The following is a 24275-nucleotide window of genomic DNA, read 5'->3' on the forward strand; positions in this document are numbered from 1 at the left end:
TCTCAGACATACATCTGGGGTGTGGAAGGATATCAATTGAAAAACACATTACATTTAAACAAAACAATTTTATGCAAGTCAAAAGCTAGCCCTTAACACAGATAATAGCCAGAGTAAAAAGAAAATGCAGGTCAACATTAATTTTTGGTTCTAAACATGTTTGTGACAAGTGTGTTGGGGAAATGATTTTGGTATAGAGTAGGTTTATGATTTGTTTATAATTTACGTATTTTTGTTTTATTTTGAATTAAGCTTACAATTGTTCTGCTTTATATATATTTATTTAGAACCTAACAGTTGGCTAGTTTGCTTTATTTAGTTTTAGTTAAAAGAAAGTTAATAAATATTGTCGTTACATTTACGGGTTGTTGAATAAATCATTACATAAAATTATCTTTGTAATGACAATTACCGAATTGTTGAATATAGATACAAAGGTATGTAAGAATTGCAAACGAAGAAATTTGATTATCTGCACAAAAATATTGCTTTATTTAATTTTGGATACATGACAAATAATCATACACGCTTATGTTATAAGTTCAACGCTAGAAACCGAGTTTCATTAACCGTGGTTGGAAGAGCACATTGTGTAGCTTTGTGCTTAACTACAAACAAAACTTATTCACAAATATTTGGTAAAAGACATAATGTCTGAAAGCTGAAATATTCAGGTATCGTTTAGAAATGAAAGTTGCAACGGTTTAATGTATGATTAAATTTTAAGTCATCGGGTATCACGGATGTAACTGCAGAGATACCATTCACTATTATAGTTGTTAAGTCTGATGTACAGTCCATTAATATACGCATAATAGACAACAGCCACTTCATTAATAATGTATTAGCATCAATTCCAAGGTGAAAAAGTGAGAACATTTATTATAGCATGTACGTTTTAGCTTATACCTGGACAAAACTACAATAAGGTATGCGTCAGTGCAAGCTTTCTACAAGCATACATCATTCTGTTTGTAATATAAAGTGATGAAAATGACTCATCCATAAAGCACACGTTTAAATAACGTATAACTAAATGTTTTTCCTTACCGACAACATGGCAGTCATTCATCAATATGGCAGCCATCTACCAACATATACACGATTTGTTGTGGTTTCTTGTACTGTGCCACATATGTTAAATTATAGCTAGAACGGTATGTTTTCTTTCTAAATAATCTGAGCGTTCAGACGTTAAAAAACCAATATGTCTACGCTCACGGAATCATATGTTTAGTTAATTCTATGGTTTTAACTACGACAAAGAAAAATCGATAAACTTCGTGTCTCCGTAGTAGACAAAGATAGTTTTGGGATTGGGATGATTTTAATGATAAACATTACATATTTACTAACTTCTCGTCAACAAAGCCATACATGTATTAAGAAGCTGAAATGACAATAATAACATTTAAACTATTTTAATTAATGTAAATGCAATTCACGTACTGCAGTAGCAGATTTACACAATGTGCTATTTTTCATAATTTTAACGAACCTTAATTCGTTATAAGTATTTGGATAAAATTGGCAGTGTCAATGTTGAGGTGAAGTTACTCATAAGATGGTAATTTTAATTTTGCTGACTGTAACAGTAACTTTGCAAAATCTGTTGCTTTCCCAAGATTTGAGCTACTGACTAGAAGAAAGTCACCAGTTAGCAGCGTCCAACCACACGTTATTCATGCTAATGGATTAACTGACTTATTTATTATGTTGTACCAAGTTTGAAGTTTAGAACTGTACCACAGATACCATCCAGGACCATATAGTATGTTAAAGCACGCTGACCCATCAAGTGAAAATAAGACAATAAAAATAACACAATTGCCGCAGTGGATCAGCTCATGTAACTGAAAACCTAAACTGTTCTAATATCTATTGTTGAAATTACAACAGTGTCCATTGTTGGAACTATGAGGGATATAGTCCTTCATTATAATTAGCACTTATTTAAATTCCAGAAACGCATAAAGTGGTTTTCAACACAGATGGAAGAGGTTTACAAGATAATATAAAATGAATCAGAGGTTTTTAAGTTACATAAGTACATTCGCTACACCAGTAAGAATTATACAATATACATTCGCCAGAATTTACATCAGCAACAAACATTTTTAAACTTTGTACTTTCATGCAGTTAAGATGGATACCGAAAAGAAACATTTTGCCACCATCTAGCCGCTCTGAGCTTTGTACATTCAAATGTTTAAGTTGAATGCTACAAAAAACTCCTTTAACTTGCCGATAGTGGCTTGGATACAAAATTAAAACTATATTCACGTGGAATTTATTGGTGAAGACGACGACACAACTAACTATTGGCTATTCTCTAGTGCAGACTAGCAACTTGGAAGAGACTGCCTCACTATAGATTCAGCTTCCTTTTCTCTTGTTTATCGCTTCCAAATTAGGCACGGTTTGTGCAGATAACTCTTGTGTAGCTGTACAGAAACGAATAATAATCTTATAACTCGAGCGCTTTCGAAAGATGACCTTTTCTTCTTCAAGAGAAATCTTCTTTAGCTTTGCAGTGGCCCGAGATGGCCAGGTGGTTAAGGCACTCTACTCGTAATCTGAGAGTTGCGGGTTTGAATCCCCTCACACCAAACATGCTAGTGCTTTCAGCCATATGGGCGTTATAATGTGACAGTCAATCTCACTGTTCGTTAGTAAAAGAGTAGTTAAATTAGGGTCGGTAAGCGCAGATAGCCCTCGAGTAGCTTTACGTGAAATTCAAAACAAACCAATTAAAATTTAGTGTATGTTTAAGGAATTTAAAAATAACACCTGAACCATGACTAAAGATCCTGTATTACATAACCTTTAGAGTATTCTAGTGTATGCTTTCATCTTTGGTCGATTTTCAAATTTCCATATAATTTCCCCAGCATTGTGTCTTCTTGCTCTATTTAACCGAAATATTTAGTTTGTTTAGAGTTTCAGGCAAAGCTACATGAGGACTATCTGCTCTAGTAATTCCTAATTTAGCAGTGAAAGCTACTCTTTTACCAACGATTTATGGGATTAATCATCATATTAATAACGCCACCCCAAGAAGACAAGGACTATTTCGACCATTGCAGGGGATATTCCTGTATTAGATCGTGCAGGAAACGCTGTCTCTTGTGAAATTAAGGAATAATTTTCTAAATTTAAAGGTAGAGTTTCATGCTAAAAACATACACGTCATTCATTCATACCACAAGCTACTTTCAGCAGTTGCAAAAAAATAAGTAAAACATTCTTGAAGAAATATAAACATGTTTAATATTGCTGTTCTTCGGTCTTGAATATCGTTTCAGTTTCGATTTTGGTTTTAGACAAATTTTATTTAGTACATTTGGTTCTTTGTGACATCTGTCCTTTTAACATAAAAAAATTCTTTTTTTTTTTCAGAAGATAAAAGTGAACAAAAATTGTGACAGTGTAGAAGAGGTAAACAGTAATAAGAATAACGTTATTTAACACTCCTACGAAAAGTGGGGCCTAATAGGCCCCAGAGCAACTTGAAAGGTTATTAATATTAGGCTAATAATTTTGTATTTAAATGAAATTGCCATTTAAATCCATTAATGAATGGATTAACGAGATTCCCACTGTCCCTATCTACTATCTAGCGAAACCACAGCCAGGGGAACGGGCTTGGAGAAATCAGGACTAGAAACGTCTTTTCGTAGGAGTGTTAAACTTTCAGTTTATATTCGTTAGTTGTATGATAACTATCAGATTAATTATTTACTGTTTGACATCGAACATACATTTTATGGAGCAGTACTGAAAGTAATTAAATATATGATATGGAGTTTAATTAATAATTAATTAGTTTATTGATAAATATGGAGACGGCTAAACGGCTAATTTAGCTGGTTAGTCAAGTAGCAATGTTTTGGCAGCACAAAAAAGTAAATTATTTTGCTATTTGAGAAATATGTGTCCATTATTCTGTGTTATCACCCAAAATTCATAAGGTGTATTAATGTTCTTTACTTAACATGTGTTACATGTTTTTAGTTATGTCACGTAGGATAGAGAACTTTATTATTGGCTTGTTTAGGCTATATGCACTATTCATGTCACTATAATGCGTCTGGCAATCAAGGAGATAATCTGTGATGTCAAGAAAACCCACTTGTAGAGAAATATATAGAGAAACAACGTTTCGACCTTCTTCGGTCATCGTCAGGTTCACAAATAAAGAAAGAGGTAACTGACCGGAAGCTGATCACATGTTTGGAAGGGGTTGTGTAACTGAGTGTCGGAATGTAGAGGGCGGTGTTAGATGTTTGAATATATAATTTTATTTTATTATTTTTAATATAGGTATAAAGGTGTTCCTTTGTATTGATTTATTTTGGGCTTGAGTTGTTGTATAAGTAAGGCTTCTTTAATTTTGCGTTTGTTTATGTTTGTTTCTTTATTTAGTATTTGAGTGTTTTCTATGGTTATGTTGTGTTTATTTGACTTGCAGTGTTCGAAAACGTGTGAAGATGACTTTTTATGTTCTTTGAATCTGGTTTCCATTTTTCTACTTGTTTCTCCAATATAGAAGTCGTGGCAATTATCACATTGTATTTTATAAATAATGTTGGTGTGGTGTTTGTCAGTGTAGTTTTTACATGGTATAGACCTCAGTTTTGTGCCTGGTTTTTAAATAAATTTGGTATTAACTGGAATGTCATATTTTGTTACTAATTTTTGCCAAATGTTGGTTATTTGTTTGCTGATGTCGGGAATATATGGTATGCAGCAGTATATGGTTTCGTGATTTTTTGATTCGTGAGATATATTTACTTTTGTTGGTTGATGCAAATTTCACCATTTTATAAAAGTGTCTCATGAGCTGGCAGTGGTTGTTACTGACTGGCTGCCTTATAGTTTATCAGCTCAAAAATTGGGAATGGCTATCCACAAACATCCATCTGTTTAGCTTTGTGTGAAAATTCTAAAATTTAACAAACTTGTTTTGTTTTTGTTTATGTTTTATGCAGATTAATTTCTTCTTTGTTAAGTTATATAAACCCAAATATTTGTTGTTACGCTTTAATACAAGGCTACATAAAGACCAGTCTGTGATTTGTTCCGCCACGGCCAACGAAACATGATTTTTTTAGCGTTATAAGTTCCAGGACTTCCCGTTTTAAACTGGGGAATAACCTGGATTTATATTAGCTATATTATCATCCACTGTCCCACTTTCGATCATGTCACTTCCATTTGCCGTAAATTTTATGTTACCAGACCCTGAACTACTTATCTAATTTCTAAGAGAACTTATCACTCAGACACATAATCCTGTAGGCAGTACAGTACAAAAAGTTAAAAATAATAAAACGTCCTTCAGTGGCAAAGCGGTACGTTTACGGACGTACATAGCTAAAAACCGGGTTTCGATACCTGTAATTGATAGAGCACAGATGTGCTTAACTTAAAAAAACAGTAAAAATGATAAACAAAATTATTATATACTTGCATAAATACGATATCTAAGGGACACAAATTTAAATTCACAATTATAAAAGATGTATATGTGAATATAAAAGTTTACTAATTTCGATCTATCTTGTTTCAGTTCTTGTATTCCCACAGGAAATACCTAAAATATTATTCTTTTGGGTGTAGAAAAAACTTTATTAAAGTCCCTGAGAAAACAGTGTAAACGAAATAGGAGTCTTCTCAGAGAATGTTGTATTAGTTTATCCTCGGCTGATTTATTTAATACTTGGTTATCACACTTCCCACCTTTCTTCCGGTGAGTCAGCGGTGAATTTATGGACGTACAGCACTACAGCCTAGGATTCAATTCCTTTGGGTGTGCAGAGTATAAAGAGCTAGTTACGTAGTTAATATAACAAAAAACATACTTTGCTCCACAAATGATATATGTTTCATTCGTATATTGAATAGATTTCCGCTGACTTCAAAAACAAGATAGCTTTTATACTGGTTTGAATTGATCCCGTAGTAGAGTTCTAACTTTTGAAGATGGTGAACCAAATTATAATTATTGTGATGGCACTAAATAATATCAACACTTTAAACTATGGGTGAGTTATAAGAATGACATCTTATCCTTTAGTGTGGCTAGTGGTTGATAGGATGACACTAAATTACTGCTTTTCTCTGCTCAGGAGTTCTAAATTAGAGATGGTGGCAGACAGACTTAGCGGTCTTACCATAACGTATAAATTTTGGCGTTATAAGCAATAATGTATATAAAACTCTGAATTAGGGTAATGAACCCAACAAATCGTGAAATCTAAGTCAATTCCGGATGGAACATCGCAAGATAAGAAACCTTACAAGTATTAATTCTATATAAAAGAGCATCAGAAATAGTCACTTAGAAACAAGGTGTAGAAAGTATTGAGTCAAATATTTATTGAAAAGGAGTTTATTATCTTGTTTATAGGAGCTGAATGACCAAAGCTGTGAAGTTTTTAAGACTAATCAGTACCATGAATAACCCTACTTACTAGTATCCTAATAATTTAGACTATAAAAAAACCTTAAAACATTGATACTTGAGATGCAATCACTATAAGTAAGCTAGCCAGCCCATTCAGGCTTGGCATGGTCAGGTCGTTAGGGTGCTCGAAATTTAAAAATAAAGCAACAACAAATTAGGTATTTGTGGGTGAAATGGCCTTACATTATGCTTCTAATCAGCTAGGAAAAGTACATGGTTAGTTGAATGAAGAAAACCTTGAAGTGATTTCCAAGAAGTGTGAACTGTTTATCAAAGTAGAGTTTTCTATACCGAGTAGTCAGTTGAAAGAGTTTTTTTCATATATCTAACGAACATTGGATGTTTCAATTATATTGCATCACTTTTATATGTACTATATTTCACAATATTAAGAAAAACAATCATTTTAATTTTAGAGACTTGTTTACTCAAAAATGTCTAGGAATTAATATTTTACAACGTTTGCAAAACTAATTTAACGTCATTTGCAATGGAACTGTTTAAAAGTTGAGTTTTGATTTCTGTACACCTTCAATGGGTATCTCCTGTAAACAACATCCTATATAGAATTTTTTAGAATTATCCTGCACATCCCAAAGTTTAGGTTTATATTCAACCGGACCTTGATGTTCCTTATAAATAGACTTATTAAAGGTTTGTTTTTTATATAACTTTCCTTTCCTTTCAATGATTATTTCAAGAATCTTGTGTTGAAAGGGTTTTACGATGTCACGGCAAATCGGTTAGTCATAACTAATCCATCTTAGACTCCAGACAAAATAGAATGTATTGATTATAATTTTATCTGTCCGCAGCCGTATAAAGTAAAGTGAATTGTTGTTGTTATGCTATGTTCTTCACACAGAGTAATAAAGGAAATAAAGAGATGTTGGTGGTGATGGATAGTTTCACCAAATTGCTACAAACATACACTAGCTTTAACCACAAAACAGAAAATTTAGCAAAGAAACGTGCCAATAAGTTTGTTCAAAGTCCTGTAGTCCCATGGAACCTCACTGAGACTTGTGACAGAACTTTGAATAAGTTTTGTCTACTGAGATGTGTTACATTTTGGGAATTAAAAAAGTCCAGGGCAATAATTCTTCATTCCTCTTCTGGTAAAATGATGGAAATATGGAGGCAAGATATTCCATTCCTACCCATGGATTATTGAACAGCGATAAATGAATCTGCAAGCAACACGCCATCATATCTGAGAACTGGAAGAGAAATTAAATTATGATTGAACCTTCTTTTCTCTCACCTTGAAAATAATCACTCAGCATAGTCTTAGGCTGAATAATAGACAATGAAATTAATGAAAATAATGATGTTATGCACAACGTTACTTAAGAATGAGATAAATCAGCTAGAGGTGAGATGGAAAGTTGCAATGATGCAAACAGTAATAAGAATGGCTTTTATCGTAGTGACGTAGTTTGAGACGTAGAGAGTTTGTTTTGTCTTGTTTTGTTTTTGAATTTCGTACAAAGCTACCCGAGGGCTATCTGTGCTAGCCGTCCCTAATTTAGCAGTGTAATACTAGAGGGAAGGCAGCTAGTCATCACCACCCACCGCCAACTCTTGGGCTACTATTTTACCAACGAATAGTGGGATTGACCGTCACATTATAACGCCCCCACGGCTGAAAGGGCGAGCATGTTTGGCGCGACGGGGATGCGACCCTGCGAACCTCAGATTACGAGTCGCACGCCTTAACACGCTTGGCCATGCCGGGCCGACGTACTTTCAAACGTACATGCATGTTTAGAAGAGCACTACGTTGCAGTAAGAACAATCAATTGTATAGTTTATAAGATTCCGAAAGACAGGTAGTCAAGGCCAAATCTTCGTTAATTGTAAATGGCTTTGCTAACATGACAGTTGCAAGCCACGTTACTATCTTTACCACAGTTGCCCTGCTAAAAATTTAATGTTCCTTTCGAGACAACTTCCACTATATCACAAATACGGAGATAACAGTGGATTTCATCGATCATTCAGCTCAAGAAAACTTTTCAAATGGCGGGTTATCGAGTGTTAATAAGGAGGAAAAAATAATTTCAACTTCGTTCCATAAGTCGCGAAAAATAAACCGTGAACAAAATTATCAGACAGTTTAGGGAAATTACATGGGTAAAGAAAGACAATTTTGTTTTGCCATTAAATATACTATTTGTTTACGACTTAGATATTTCAATAATGGTTTAATGATTATAATGCTATATTTATGAATATTAATGTTGCTAATCACCATGAGTTACTGTATTGTATATAATAAAAATTTAATTCCATCGTACCAGTAACATTGTTTTCTTGTTATTGTTCCTGCGTAATAAGGTTGTTTAAGGACTTCATCATACATGGAACTTGAATTGTTGTGCGCTGTAAATTTTTCTTCTAATATAGACACCTGTAGTTTGTTTTTAGACGGTGTTTTAACGTCACGTCTTGAATATGTAGTTTGATTACCAGGATTTTCTTGAAAGCTTAGGAAACTTTATACGCAATCAGTTGGTTTTTGACTGTTTTAGCAAGTCTCTTACGATTGTTGAGTCAGTCAGTTTTTTTAGCGTTTAAGCTTTTGTATTTGTGTTTTATTGAAGTTCTGGAGATAATGGACAACTTAAAAATTAAATAAAATTTATGTTGGGACGTTATTTATTTTTGAAATTTGGCCTCTGAGTAAACATTGGTAAAGGTAACTTGTAGAACCCGAAGCAGAAGAAATAACACACTAAGTGGACTGTATTTTACATTATTCTAGGAAATAAGTCACAAGCATCCAACTATCAATAGGATTACTTTTAATATTATATATTTTGATATAAAAATGTATACAAAGAAAACAAAACATATGAATAACAGTAAACGTAATACCCCCCCCCCAAAGAAAAAGAAAACGAATAAGGAAAAACAAGTTAAAAGCATCAGTGATGTCGAGAAAACCCACTTGTAGAGAAATATATATGCAAAAATGGCTCGTTTGGGTTGAGAAAATATTTTACATAGAAGAGCGAACAACGTTTCGACCTTCTTTGAACCTGACGATGACCAAAGAAGGTCGAAACGTTGTTCGCTCTTCTATGTAAAATATTTTCTCAACCCAAACGAACTGTTTTTGCATATATAAGTTAAAAGCATGCTTGTAATTACTATAGAAATGTCACAAGAAACTGGTATTATGATACCTTTCTTCATCTAAAGGATGACAACAATACTCGATACTGTACCAGCTTCCTATCGAAAAGCGAGCAGCAGCAACAACAATAACCATATACCTGTGTTGATATATCAATTGTATTATGTTTAGTATCACTTATTGTACTGTTTGGCATTAGAACAGCCTGATAAATGATTGGTTGGTTGATTGTTTAGCGTTTATTGGCGCAAATTTACTGGACTATCAGCGCCGAAAAAAAAAAGAAGATAAAAGTAAAATCGTTATAAAATGTAAAAATTAATACATTAAGACGAAACTAAAGAAACTTTCAAAAGCAGGTAAAACTTAAATAGAGTTAAAAAGGTCAATGGTCCTTAAACATTTAAAAACACAAGGTGGACAGTGTCACCATCGCCAGTGACATTGTCTAGTGTCAGGGGTAAATCCATGGGAAAACCATATCTAAAATGGTGCCGCTGTTCTAGTGTAGAAATGATCTTGACCTACTTTTAAAGTTCCGTTAATATACTTCTCAAAAATCCCATTTCCGTTTATTGTAACCAGATGAATACGATCTTTCAAATGTTACTGCTGTGATGACCCTGATGTTTCTTGGCTTCCAAATCATACTTTGCTTATAATTACTATTCAAAAGTTGTAGTTTGTTTGTAGCGTATAGCTACTCCATAGGCTGTCTGCGTTTTTCTTTTCTTTTATATTTCTTTGGAGAGCAGTTACCTTTCCACAACTGTCTGTAGGCAGTGAAGGATGAAACCGATGGCCGTTGTGGCCTTTAACACCCACATTTTGCTCTTTTAACTTATTCTTATTTTTCTTACTTATTTTATGTTTATTAGTTTTTCTTTAACACGTGAGGCTAGCGAACAGAGATTAAAACTGGTAGACAGTGTAACCTCACTACAGTCGCCTTCAAAACTCAAAGCACAATTCATATCTCACATTATAACCTACACTCTGATGATTTTTTTGCTAATATTTGCAACATTTATGTTGTAGTTGTTAAAGTTTATTTTGATAATTGAAATTAATTTTTCATCACGTGTTTTTATCGCAGTCCTTTCTTTTGATATTAATATTTACTTAACTGCTAAGATAACGATTGTAAATTTGCACGTACATATATGTATTCATACAAATGCATACATAAACAACTAAGGGATGAGCCTAGTCTATAACCAAGGACGTTTAGCTAGAAGCCGTAAAACAAGTTGTTAATTTGAATTAATTATTCTTTGCAACATATAAAATATATTAATATAAGGGGCAAACACACTGGAACAAAAAGATCGCCTCAAATTTTTTGCTCTAGCGTTGCCAGATCGTCACTCTTTTATATATATCTTTGATTTCATCAAATACACATGAATATATGCATTTGTGAATTACAATAAATACCGTTGTTTGTTTTCTTACGTTATTTTAAAAAACAACAAAAACTTAAGCTTGTTTGGGTAATATTGATGTCACAGGACAATAGTCGTTATACATTAGAATAAAGATAGACTATTGCAAGGCTCAAAGCTCTTACAGGCTCATTCTGTCTTGTTTTATCTTTTTGTTTGACATTGTTTCAAACTGGAACAATTCATAGCAGTCCTGCCTTATAATGTTGTCTTGTTTGTAACAGAAAAATAAAGACACAATTTAATGACCACAAATAACATTATTGTGTTATAATTATGATGGTTACATAGTTTCAGTTTAACTTCAAACTGCATTTATTATTATTTTATGTAATGAAATGTTATTTTAGGTTATATTTAGCACATAATAATGATAGAGTGTGTGTTTGTTTTTAGTGCAAAGCTACACAATATTCTACTCTGTGCAATGTCCATTATGAGGACTTACCTTCGAATTTTAGTGTTGTAAGTCTCAAAATTTGTTATTGAATCACTGAGGACATGGAAAGAGATTGTTAATCTTTTTAGATTACCGTTTGTGAGAGTGATAACTATTATGTTTGATCAAACTCTTTTCTTTTCTTAATACTAGACTTAACTTCAGTTATGTGTCTTAACTCTTTAAATATTAAATATAATTTTAATGTGAAATTAACATGCAAAGAAGAAGATGATATGAGTATAAAAATATGTTGATATTGTGCATGTTATTCATTGTTATTGTTTTTGTAATACTGTAAAACCATATTAAAGGAATAGTAATCTATACTATATTACATCACTTTCACCTAAATAGGGTTAAATCAGCTTTAGCTGGGCAATGACCACCATTAGAATAATTTCCAAGAAAATGTATTATTCTTGCTTAAACCGACACAAATACATTTATATATCTGTTTTTCATGTTATATTATGAATGCAAAATATTAATACTTTTTAGTTCCTCATGACTGGGTCAATAAAGTGTCATGTGGAGAAAAAACCAATCAGAAGTTGATAAACAGCATTCTTGAAAGTTCAACATAATTTCAGGAAAAGGAAACGTATGAAAAACTGTATAGTCACTATAGTGCAATATATAAAACAATAAGACCCTTACACTGTGTATTATACAATACTCTATAAGTGTTGTTTAATTTCCTAAGTATGTGTAAAACTAACTTTTTGTGTCCTTGTATTTACAAATAGTCTCAAATCCCGAGGCATATCTAAATACAATATAAATATCCAAGCTTCTTAATGAATATGTTACAAAGGCGATAATGATACTTAATTTTTTCGATACATGGACTGAAGAATACTAAAGTCCATTGAGAGTTCCTTTTATTTACAAATACAGTTGTTTAGTTGTTGTGAGCCACCTGTTTGTTTTTTGCTTGTTTTTGAATTTCGCACAAAGCTACTCCAGGAATAGCTTGGGTTACTCTTTTACCAACGAATAGTGGGATTGACCGTCACATTATAAAACCCTCACGGCTGAAAGGACGAGCATGTTTGGTGCGACCGGGATTCGAACCCGCGATCCTCAGATTACGAGTCGAATGCCTTAACCCACCTGGCCGTGCCAGGCCGAGCCGTCTGTTCCAGGATAAAATTATATTTAGGTTTTTCTATTCACACACAAATATTTGCACTACCAATGCTGAGTTAAGCCTCCACATCTGTAGCACAATTTCAGCAAACTAGTTTACAGTTTAATACTTTTCAACATAAATAATTCTTTTAAATATTCAAATAAAACTTATTTATCTGATTAAAAAGCCAGAGTGTTATTTTCGTCACTGGAATTCGTAGTGAGTGAAACGTACAAGCACATATACGTCTATAAGAATGGAATTTTCTTACGTCATCCAGATTTATAGCTTTGAAACAGTAACTAGGACTTCAACAAATATACACACACAACTTTTGCATTATAACCGAAAATCTTAGAAAAAATAGAATTCAGCTATTATAGTTATTATATTAAAAATAGGTCATGTCAGTTATTTCATTATTTAAGGAAGAATAAAAAAAACGAATTATATTGATGTACAAATATTACCTTGACGTTTCATCTTACCATCTCAGCAATTATGTTTTGGAAAAAATTCTTTCGTTTCGATCCACTGGATATGTTTGCATGAAAGTTAGAACTTTTATGCATATTGTTAATACATTTTTAAACATATATAATATTCTGAATTTTACTTCCTGAACTCTTAGTACAAAAGCTGTTTCCAACAGTTTAACAATTTATCGACTAATACGAAGGTACAGCATTTGAGATGTTCAGCTCTCGTGACGTGCACGCTCGGTACATATACACACCCACTATGAACGTAAAAACCTGATACAATGTATAATTAAGTAAATAAAACGTGTTGTAGCTTAGTTGCAGCCTCATTTCCCTAACACACCGAGCCACAACACAGTAATGTCTGAAACCGGCTACAATGTTTCGAACTCTTCATTGATAAGTTCAGAAAATGCAACTGAGTTTGAAACTGCTGAAAGTCCTCCTCTGAAACTTGCTCATGACATTCTTATCGTATTTATTCTTGTTTCAATTATGTTTGGAATGGGTTGTCACATCACTTGGCTAGAGGTTAGTTTCTTTTATATCTTTTATTTTACTAATGCAATGAATATGAATATTGAAGTTAATCATCTTTTCAATCAACTGTATTATCAGTGATGTCGAGAAAACCCACTTGTAGAGAAATATATATGTAAAATATTTTCTCAACCCAAACGAGTCGTTTTTGCATATATACAACTGTATTATATGTTTCATTATCTATATATATAAACAAATCAAAAAAATTTATGGAAATTTAAATTTGTCATTAATGTTAAGGCTCAAAATGCATTACAAGTAGTTTGATAAAATGATATTTTAAATAAGGGTAAATTATTTAAGTAAACATTTTTATTATTACTTGTGGTTGAGTTTACAAAAGAAAATATAATGCAAAGCAAAAAATATATACTTTTTAAAAGTCTGAAATAACTGTCTGCATATATATATATATATATATATATGTATATATCTGGAAAAAGAAAAAACTGTGAACGAATTATCTCTAATTTTAAAACATCACATACATCCTAAAATTATAAAAAGTAAGTGCCTGTCAGCTATCCTTGGGAAGGTTTTAGCCATTTCTAATTTAATAGAGAAATACTAGAGTAACGTAGCTAGTCAATATCACCCACCACTAACTCTTTCACTAACGAATAAGAGGACGGGAATTCGAAATCATTATTCACAGATTGTGGGTCGATCACCTTAACAACCAGTCTACGTCCGGCCTATTTTCGCTGAAATACAAAATACATTAATAACTTTTGTATCAGCTTAAATTACAAAAATAAAGTTTAATAGAAAATCAATAAATGCAATTATTCAACTGAGAGAGACTTTAGTTCATTATTTAATACTTAAAGAAAAGAAGAGATATTTCAACAAGTCAAAACATTACTCATTGTTTTGCCACTTCCTTCACTACTTGTTGCTATGTAAAACTACAAAGAACTCCAAAGGCTCAAACTAACTTACCTGTATTTTGTAACATATTCTTCACGAGTCTTTCAGATATCATTTTATCTTTACATCCGGATAAAATTCTGGAAAGTTTGTTAATATGAATTGCTATATTCAACCTTTAAATATAATAATGAGTCCCAGAGAGCAAACGTCGTTCCTTGTTCGTCTTTCAAGCAATCTATAATATATATATATATTAGCTTTATGAATATATTATAACTTATATTTTGGAGAAATTAGGAGACTGTTCAGTTTGCGCTGGGAGGTGGGGTGGGGTGCTGTACGCGACCAAGAGTTCAGTATGCCCAACTGTCGATTCAAGAGTCTATGGTTCGCGTCCCCTACTGCTGCAAGAAAAGGAAGACAAAGAATGCGATTCGCATGTGGGAATGTTTGTTAGTTTGTTTGTTGAGTTTTTTTCAAAGTTTCATGTGAGGTTTTAAATTATTAACATTCTGAGTGTCTGTCAAATTCTCTGTTCCATTAAAATAGCCCAAGAAAGTGTTGTTTACTATTTTATTTCTCTCTGAGTCTAACAGTCAGCATGCCAGACTGAGGATCTATGACTCAGGCTTCTTTACAGCCAGAAACAAACAAACGAAAACGCGTTCCGCACTTTAAGGCTGTTTCTGTCTGATAAGAACGATAGTCAGATCCTACTATTCAATCTTAAAAGAGTAGTCCGAAAGCTGGCGGAACGTAGGGTTAACAACCTTCCCTGTGGTCTATGAATTCAAAGGAGTTAGGGACGCCTTGGGCAGATATCTTGAACAAACACATTTCCGCTGAGTGAAACACAATGGAAGTAATTTGACAGTGAAAAACAATATCTGATCGATGATTATGGGTTATCACGTTGTAACCATTCATTAACTACTAAGATAAAAAAGATAAGCAGATCCTCCTCATGAAAATTATTATAATCTGCAACTTTTGATTAGAGCAATCTACCCAATTAGAAGGAAACTAAAAATCAATCTGGTAATGAGTGTAACTAAATAAACATTTTGGTTACAAAAAAGTGGGATTCGTTTCTCAATTTTTTTTCTTATTCAGTCTCAAACGTTTCATCATTCATCTCCGAAAAAATAAAAGTTTTTTATGTTTATATGGAGTTGAAATTTACATTTATTATCTATTTGCTCCGGGGAAGCCTGGTTGAGTAGCTTTACTTCTTGGAAACTTAGATGAACAGTTGCGAGTTAGAAGCTACTGTGCAGTAGTGAACTTACACAATACCATTTATGTATTTGTTCCTTTTTAACCGACTGTAGGACAGTTTACTAGCCTCATCCACTGTACTAATAAAGTCGTAATTAAGTCCAGATCCCTAAGTGCCATGTTCGCACACATAATTTTATTTTTTTCAACTAGTTACTTCGTCTACGTATACAGGTGTTTGTGATTGCATTTTCCAGTTCGTGTATATCTTTATGCTTGAAAGTTTGAATTATTTCCATACTGAAAACGTTGGTATAAATATTTTTATGGTTTTCAAACTTCCGAATTCCATATTAGTTAATTTTAGAAAGCTACAGATTACCGTCAAAGTTTTAAAATCAGAAGGATATAGATGTGCAAAAGTTTTAGAAAATATATAATTATATATATTTATTAATTTCGCGCAAAGATACTCTAGGGCTATCTGCGCTAGCCGTCCCTAATTTGGCAATTAAAGAAGGTTTTGTTAGTTAAATATTATCATTATTTTTTACAAGCAGCTTTACAACGCTAGAATCAGTGGTTGGAGTTCCCGCGATGGACAGCGCGGATATCCCAACATGTCTTTGCTCTAAACTAAGCAAACAGCAAATTTCAAAATTATTTTATTCATATATCCCAGAAAAAAAGATTGTTTTGAAAAATAATATTAATTAGAATTTTGTTTTGATAAGTTTACATACATTAGTTACATGATATGTGATAACTAGTGTTGGTAAACTGCATCCAACAGTCTTACCTTATTCGTATATAAATATTCGTATTTATAAATAATGCTTAAATTAATTTTGTGTGTGTTTCTTTTCACCAATAGTTATTTTGGAAATCATAGTAATCATATACGATTAGAAATGTTTATGCTATAATTAAAATTCGTGTTCAACAAATTTTATTTATAAGTATTATTTCAAATGGAAAATGAAGAATAAACATTTTTTGAAACAAACTACACATATATTCAAACTTACACTAACTACAATTAATATTGAAAGTAATAACATTATCTACAATTATATGTTATATACTTTCAATATTAACAATATTATGTAAATGAGGCCTGCCATGGCCAAGCGTGTTAAGGAGTGTGACTCGTAATCTGATTGTCGCGGGTTCGCATCCCCGTCGCGCTAAACATGCTCGCCCTTTCAGCCGTGGGGGCGTTATAATGTGACGGTCAATCCCATTATTCGTTGGTAAAAGAGTAGCCCAAGAGTTGGCGGTGGGTGGTGATGACTAGCTGCCTTCCCTCTAGTCCTACACTGCTAAATTAGGGACGGCTAGCACATATAGCCCTCGAGTAGCTTTGTGCGAAATTCCAAAACAAACAAACAAAACAATTATGTAAATGTTTCTATTTAACTGTAAAGCTACATTGTTCTATCTGCACTTATGTCCAAAATAGTTATCAAACTCTAGAAAAAAACCCTAGACACTGAGGAAGAGGGCAGTCTGATTTATATTCACCTGTAGAAAATTACTGGACAAAAAGCAATTAATTAATCGGTGTCGTGGGGAATCCAATTGATAAAAAAGACATAATGTGCTAGACATTTCCTAATAAATTAAAAATAATTAAAACAATATTTATAGATAACGTCTCCTTCTTGTTTAAAAATTAATTGTGTATTTTTTTAGAATGTCATTTTAGTAATATTCATACCTAAAGTACTTAGGTTCAGAAATATAACGTTGTTGTTTTGAATTAAGCACAAAGCAACTCACTGGGCTATCTGTGCTCTGCCCACAACGGGTATCGAAACCCGGTTTTTAGCGTTGTATGTTCGCAGCATACCGCTGAGGCACTGGGGTACTAGAAATATACATATTTTAAAAGAAGCACTTTCAACAGGCCACCAACTGAGATATTGTCTCTGTTTTCTTCATGTTGTTTTGAATTAAGCACAAAGCTACTCAATAGGCTCTCTATGCTCTGCCCACCACGGGTATTGAAACCCGATTTTTAGCGTTGTTAATCCACAGACATACCACTGAGCCACTGGGGTCGTTTTCTTCATGATTACTGGACTATTAATATTTTCTCTAAACAAGACTAGTTCTTCTTTGGACTTGTGAAGCGTATAAGTCCTCAATAAAACGTACTTATCTGTTGCCCTGACATGGCCCCGTGGGTAGGATGCCCGACTTACAATATGCAGGCCACGAGTGTGAATCCCGTCACTGAATATGGTCGTTTTTTAGTCAAGAAGGCGTTATAAAGTAACGATCAATACCACTTTTTGTTATTAAAGAGTGACCGGTAAGTTATGTTGTGACTAGCTGCTTTCCCTCTAATCTATCTCTTCTAAATTAGGGACGGCTAGCACAGTTACACGTTAAGTTGCTTTGCGTGAAATTCAACAAACAGAACACATGTTTGTTGCGTATTTTTAATAGCTTTTTCTGATCTATATTATGTAAAAATAATGTACTGTTTCTGTAACTACTTCTTCCTTGGTCGATGTGTTCAGTCTAATGTTCATTGTTATCCGACACCACAGTTTGTACCATATCAAGTTTATGTAAAGAACGACAAGGTGCTGCACAAATTCATACTTTTTTCCATAATTTTTCCACTGTTTTGTCGGTGGGTCTAAGGTTAGTTTCCGGCTTTACAACAAGGTCTCGATTCTTCCTAGAATACACTATCACCTCTTTGACTGTACGTGATAGTCAGCTCCTAAGGCCAAGTTTAAGTAGACCAAAAAATATAAGATCATTACAACGAGCTTATCCAGGTATATAACAAGTATGTAGTAAAATAGAAAAGTTGTGATTCCAGTTTCTTCAGCCATCTTTATCACGAAGCCGTGAATTTCTAGGTGTGCCTGTAACCTTGGAAGTCAAAGATTTCTCTTGATGAATGAGGCTGTTTTCTCAAACATTTTGTTTAAACAAGTTTTTGTAACTAGTCAAAGTGTTTGTTTATAATCCATCTTCTTATGTTTTCCTTAGTTAAAGTTATCGTAGAAAATAAAATTTGCAAGTGCAAATTCGAAGTTATCGAATCTTTTGATACGAAATAAGCTGGAAAACACTAGGAGTAGGTATGTACTTAAGTTGTCACAGGCCTTTTTCTGTATTGTCGAATGGTCATATGTTTAACCTCTACAAAGTATATAAATGGCGCTTTTGCACTTTTCGCGCAAAGTTATCTGTGCTCTTTCTGCCGTGGCCCGGCATGGCCAAGCGTGTTAAGGCGTGCGACGCGTAATCTGAGGGTCGCGGGTTCGCATCCCCGTCGCGCCAAACATGCTCGCCCGTTCAGCCGTGGGGGCGTTATAATGTGACGGCCAATCCCATTATTCGTTGATAAAAGAGTAGCCCAAGAGTTGGCGGTGGGTGGTGATGATTAGCTGCCTTCCCTCTAGTATTACACTGCTAATTTAGGGACGGCTAGCACAGATAGCCCTCGAGTAGCTTTGTGCGAAATTCAAAAAAGAAACAAACAAACAAACTTTCTGAGAAATCGAAAACCGGATTTTAGCGTTGTACGTCCGAAACCTTTACGATGACTCTCCAGATGATGTGTGTTGTATATAATATATACACATGTATTTACGTGGCTTCTCGACTGGCAGTTGTTGGGACATGACATTTCGTTAACATGTGCAAATGTTCGAATAAAGTACAATTAACCATCTGTACAAAAGATATATATTGCTTTACTGTCAGATTAATTCAGTTTATCAAAGTTGACTTCGAATATTTTTTTAATATTTTGTTGTTTGCTATTAATCATAAAATTACAATAAGCTATCTGTTCTTTGTCCACCACGAGTATCAAAACTCGGTGTTTCCTTTAGCGTTACAAAGCTCCTCTACTAATGCTTTCTCTACCCATACCAGCCGTTTTTAAATATGTAATGTCTTTGTCAATTATGTCGCATGTTTTAATCTACAAGTGTTTATAAGGAAGCAACTTTGAACATAAGAATATACAAAAGCTATAATATATTCAAGGTTTTTAATTCATAAGGGACATACAGTTTGTGTGTATGTGTGTAGTCGTGTAATAAAACTCTAGTATACTCAAGGATTTTACGTCATTAAAGGCATACATTATTTTCTGTGGCTATGTAATATCAATTTTTATGCCACCCCCTAGTTTTGTGACTTAAACAGCACATAAAAGCGTGAGAAATTAAGCTAACTGTAGCCAAGAGACAATTGGATAGAAATAAAACACTTAATAATAAACTATAGATGAAAAGTGGTGGATAATACTAACACTTAAGCAAACGCGGCCTAATAATTGCTAAACTCTATAATCATGCAAATTATTAATTGTGATGGTAAAAGCAGTGAACTTTATTATGAATTTTTGAGCCTTCACTTTGAACTGTTTTCCTAGTTTTGGCTTTATTAGCCTGCTGAGGTGAAAAAGCACGCTTTAATTTGCGAACTTCTAATACTGAAATGTGCTGCAGGTAAAACATGTGGGTTATTATAAAGTTGTACCTGGGGGTTACGATTGGACAAAATTTTATAATGTTGCGTCAATGTGACTGTTTGACAACCAAGTAAACGTAAGGGATCATTTCAGACAGAGATTATGATAATTGTCCGCTAGCAGTACCAAGTGTGGGGCGCGAGTACACCCGGTTCATTTTTATTACTCATCACGATATCTACTGACGTTTCCTCAAATATAATTATATGCCCAAAGTAGAGCGTCGTTTATTTAACATTGGAAGAACTGTATAAATTCAAAATTTCGCCGTTGCGGTTTTCTTTAACACAAGTAATAACGTGCTAAAGAACTAATTGTCCTTCAAAAATTGAAAAGAAACTATATATTTTCGTAATTGTGATTGTAGATCAGGTACCAAAATTTATTAAAAAAGCAGCAATTATACAGAAAAACAAGACAATGTTTAGGGGCAGTCCTTGGGCACTCAAGATAGTTAGCGGACTTGAGTCAGAAATATCGAAGCGCTACTAAATTACTCTATCAACGTTGTACTCTAAACAAGTCCATCAGTAAATCAGTGGGTAAGTATATAATGCTAACAAACCGAGTTTCAATACCTGTGTTGTGTTTCTTTGTGTTTTACACCTACGGCAGACACACTTTTCTAAACAATGAGCAAACATGTTTAACTCACGATTACCAAACATGAAAAAGAACTCTGAGAAATAATAATGCTGTGAATAAAAGAAAGGCCTGGCATGGCCATGTGGGTTAAGGCGTTCAATTCGTAAAGTGAGGGTCGCGGGTTCGAATCTCTGTTACATTAAACATGCTCGGACTTTCAGTCGTGAGGGTGTTATAAAGTGACGGTCAATCCCACTATTCATTGGTAAAAGAGGTAGCCCAAGAGTTGACGATGGGTGGTGATGACTTGCTGCTTTCCTTCTAACCTTACACTGCTAAATTAGGGACGGCTAGCACAGATAGCCCTCATGTAGCTTTGTGCAAAATTCAGAAACAAACAAACAAGAAAATTTGACAAAAATGAATAAACCCTATAACGCAAGTCCTTTGGAAAGCGCTTGGGTTATAAGTTTTTATTCATTTCTGTCATAGGTCAATGTTATTAGTATAGTTCATAAGTTTCTGATCAAAATACGTATAAATATTGGAGTGCTTAAGTCATCGACCCAACATAAAATTTTTTTTTTAGTTTAGTAGATACATATATATATTGTTTTGCTGAAGATATATAATAGCTGAATTACATCACTTGTTAGTGGATATGTGTATAATAGTTTGGTTTTGTCTTAAGTATAACCTCTTGGAAGGTTACAACCCAAAAATGTAAATTATGTGTGTGTATATATATATATATATATGTCCAAATTAATGTAAAAATAAATATTAGGAAAAATCGTAAAACAAAAAATTGTTACAATGTGTTCGTAAATGAAATGAAAGTGTCTGTCAATTTCTCAAACTTTTTAAGGTACTTCAGAACACATGATATTACTAACTGTCTCTTCCCGTTACTTTATTATTATTATTTCTTCTAATATATTTTTCTTCTCATTTATTTTCTTCTTTCTGAACGCTTATCCATTTTTTCTTAATTTTTTTCACTTTTAGTATTTGCTTTATCTTTTTACCACCCAAACATTTATTTACTTTCTAATCCATTTTGTTTTTCGATAAATCAGGTTTATTAATTAATGTGGACGGTAGTATATACTTTTGTTGATCTAATCCTACATTTAAATCTATCTTATGTGTTTTTGGTTCTTTAATAGTTGTTGATTATAACTGAAATTTTGAATTGTAGTAATGTTATTAATTGTATCTTCCAATGCTTTCAATTCTCTTCGCAGCTCTTAAACATCTTCTAGAGAAATATTTAATAATTTCTGAATTGCTAGCTTACAAACCTGTTATTAATTCTTTATATCTTACTTTACCTTAAGATTGTTCTTCTTTCTTCATCGTTTGTTTAATTTTGACGGTCATTTTAATTAATTTGTAACCTCTTTATCTTATTGAGCTTACAGTTAAAAGTAGCTAACATATAATTGTATAAATGATAGAGATTAGCTATTACACAGAACCAGAAGAGTTTGAAATCCCTAATCAATTTCCTTTACTTGTTGGAGAAAAAACTTTTTTTTGTTAAACCTAATCTATTATACATTAAATTGTGATAAACAATAATCACGTGTAAGAGATGGAGAACTTAATGTTTGATGAACTAGATGAAGACGTTTTACATGCTATTAGAAAACAAAATAAAAAGTATGGAATTATATAAACAATGCAAGAAAGAAATATTATTCTCCAATAGCTTAAAAGATATGATAGATGTTAATAGTTTATATTTAGTGAATGAAAACATTGTTGTTTTGGAAGGTTGCATAACAGAAAGAAAACAAGATGAAGTAGTTGACTTTTTTAAGAGAAAGAAAGAAAAATTAATCAATAATTTATCTATAACAGTTTTACTTACCATTCAATTAAATTAATATCAAAAGGAGCTGTAGTTATTTTATCTTTTTCAAACTTACAGATAGAAAAATAAAATCGACTCGTAATCTGAAAGTCACGGGTTCGAATCCGCGTCACACCAAACATGCTCGCCCTTTCAGCCGTGTGGGCATTATAAAGTGACCGTCAATCCCACTATTCGTTGGCAAAAGAGTAGCCCAATAGTTGGCGGTGGGTGGTGATAACTAACTGCTTTCCCTCTAGTCTTGCACTACTAAATTAGAAACGGCTAGCACAGATAACCTTCATGTAGCTTCGCGCGAAATTAAAAAACAAAACAAACAAAATAGAGAAATAAAACAGATGGATCCAAAACTGTCAGAAAATTTAAACATATATATATAAAGATATTGGTAGAAAAAATATTACTTCTTAGTGTGAGATCTTAATCTTTTGAATTTAGAAATAAAAAGTTGTTTGGTTTAGTTGGTTTAGAACAAAGCCACATTAGGCAATCTGTTGTGTCCACTTCGTGGAATGAAACCCAATATTATAGCATTGTAAGACACTGGCTGATAGATATAGAAAGTATTTCACTCCCATTGTAGATTATGGAGAAGAAAATGCGTGTATATCGAAGACGTTACAAATTACATTCTGATATTACAGTGATTGTGATAGGTTCTAAATTATTATTCATGGTTGCTGGTTTAGCAGGGATTACTCTTATTCTGTTATTAGCATTAAATCAGTGTCACTGAAGTAACTGATGGGTATCTAAATATATATGTTACGAGAAAACTGAAAGGTCTTGTAACTTTTATAAGTTTATTTAAATGTTAACTTATTACTGAAGAAGAAACTAACTTAAAGTAGGAACGTTCATACAAACATGCATGTTATCTCAAAGAGAAGGGTACATTAAGCAAGAAGCGTAGATAGATACAAGTGATAAAAACAAAGAAAGGAAGTAATCTTGTTGATTAGGTGCAAGATAAACTAACACCTTCGAAATGGGTTTACCTGAATTTTAGTACTTTGATCCCTTTATCAAGCTTCAAAAGCATCTAGCTAGATGTGATCCTGAAACATAATATTGCTTATAACAAATCAAAAACTATGACTGACAGAAATGTTTCACATCAATAATTGTTAGAAAATATGATTGCAATTCAAGAATTCCTAACGTCAAACGATAAAAAGTCTATAACTCAAATGTTATTGGAAGGTGGATCTTTCTTTCTCAGAGGAAAACGGATAATGGTGGTACAAATGTATGAGTGATCAAAAGGGAAGTTGAGTGACGTCATGTAGGTCACACAGGCTTCCTTGAAACGTTACTGAATATTTATCAATATGCTGTTGAAAGTGTGTCTCAATTCTGGTGCAACATAACCGGAAGCGAGAGCAATATGTGAAAAACTGTTAGAGGTTTTGCTTTAGAAATGGTCAAGAAGAAACTATATCTAAGTGTTGTTAACTAAAGTAAAACAAAGATGACATATGAAGATTTACTAAAAAAGAAATGGTAAGGAGACTAATTAAAAAAAACAGGAATCTAAGGTTATCACAAATGGATA

At 33.1% G+C, this 24275-nt stretch overlaps 1 protein-coding gene and 1 long non-coding RNA gene across 3 annotated transcripts in view; one reads left to right on the forward strand and one right to left on the reverse strand.

The window, feature by feature from the left end:
* The first annotated feature begins 13412 nt into the window (after positions 1-13412).
* LOC143250270 (ileal sodium/bile acid cotransporter-like) overlaps positions 13413-24275 on the forward strand; it is a 43170-nt gene continuing 32307 nt past the window's right edge. The window contains exon 1 of one of the 2 annotated variants that reach the window (XM_076500744.1): positions 13413-13643. In XM_076500744.1, coding sequence (XP_076356859.1) covers positions 13473-13643 — 171 coding nt within the window. In that variant the 5' untranslated portion in view covers positions 13413-13472. The remainder of the gene's footprint in view (positions 13644-24275) is intronic. The other variant, XM_076500737.1, reaches the window with a different exon arrangement.
* Positions 14094-23883, reverse strand: LOC143250289 (uncharacterized). The gene is made up of 3 exons (XR_013028127.1): positions 23719-23883; positions 14598-14763; positions 14094-14359 (listed from the first exon to the last, which is right to left on the reverse strand). It is a non-coding gene; the product is annotated as an uncharacterized LOC143250289 (long non-coding RNA).

The sequence above is a fragment of the Tachypleus tridentatus genome, chromosome 1 (assembly GCF_004210375.1).
Source record: "Tachypleus tridentatus isolate NWPU-2018 chromosome 1, ASM421037v1, whole genome shotgun sequence".
Lineage (NCBI taxonomy): Eukaryota > Metazoa > Arthropoda > Merostomata > Xiphosura > Limulidae > Tachypleus > Tachypleus tridentatus.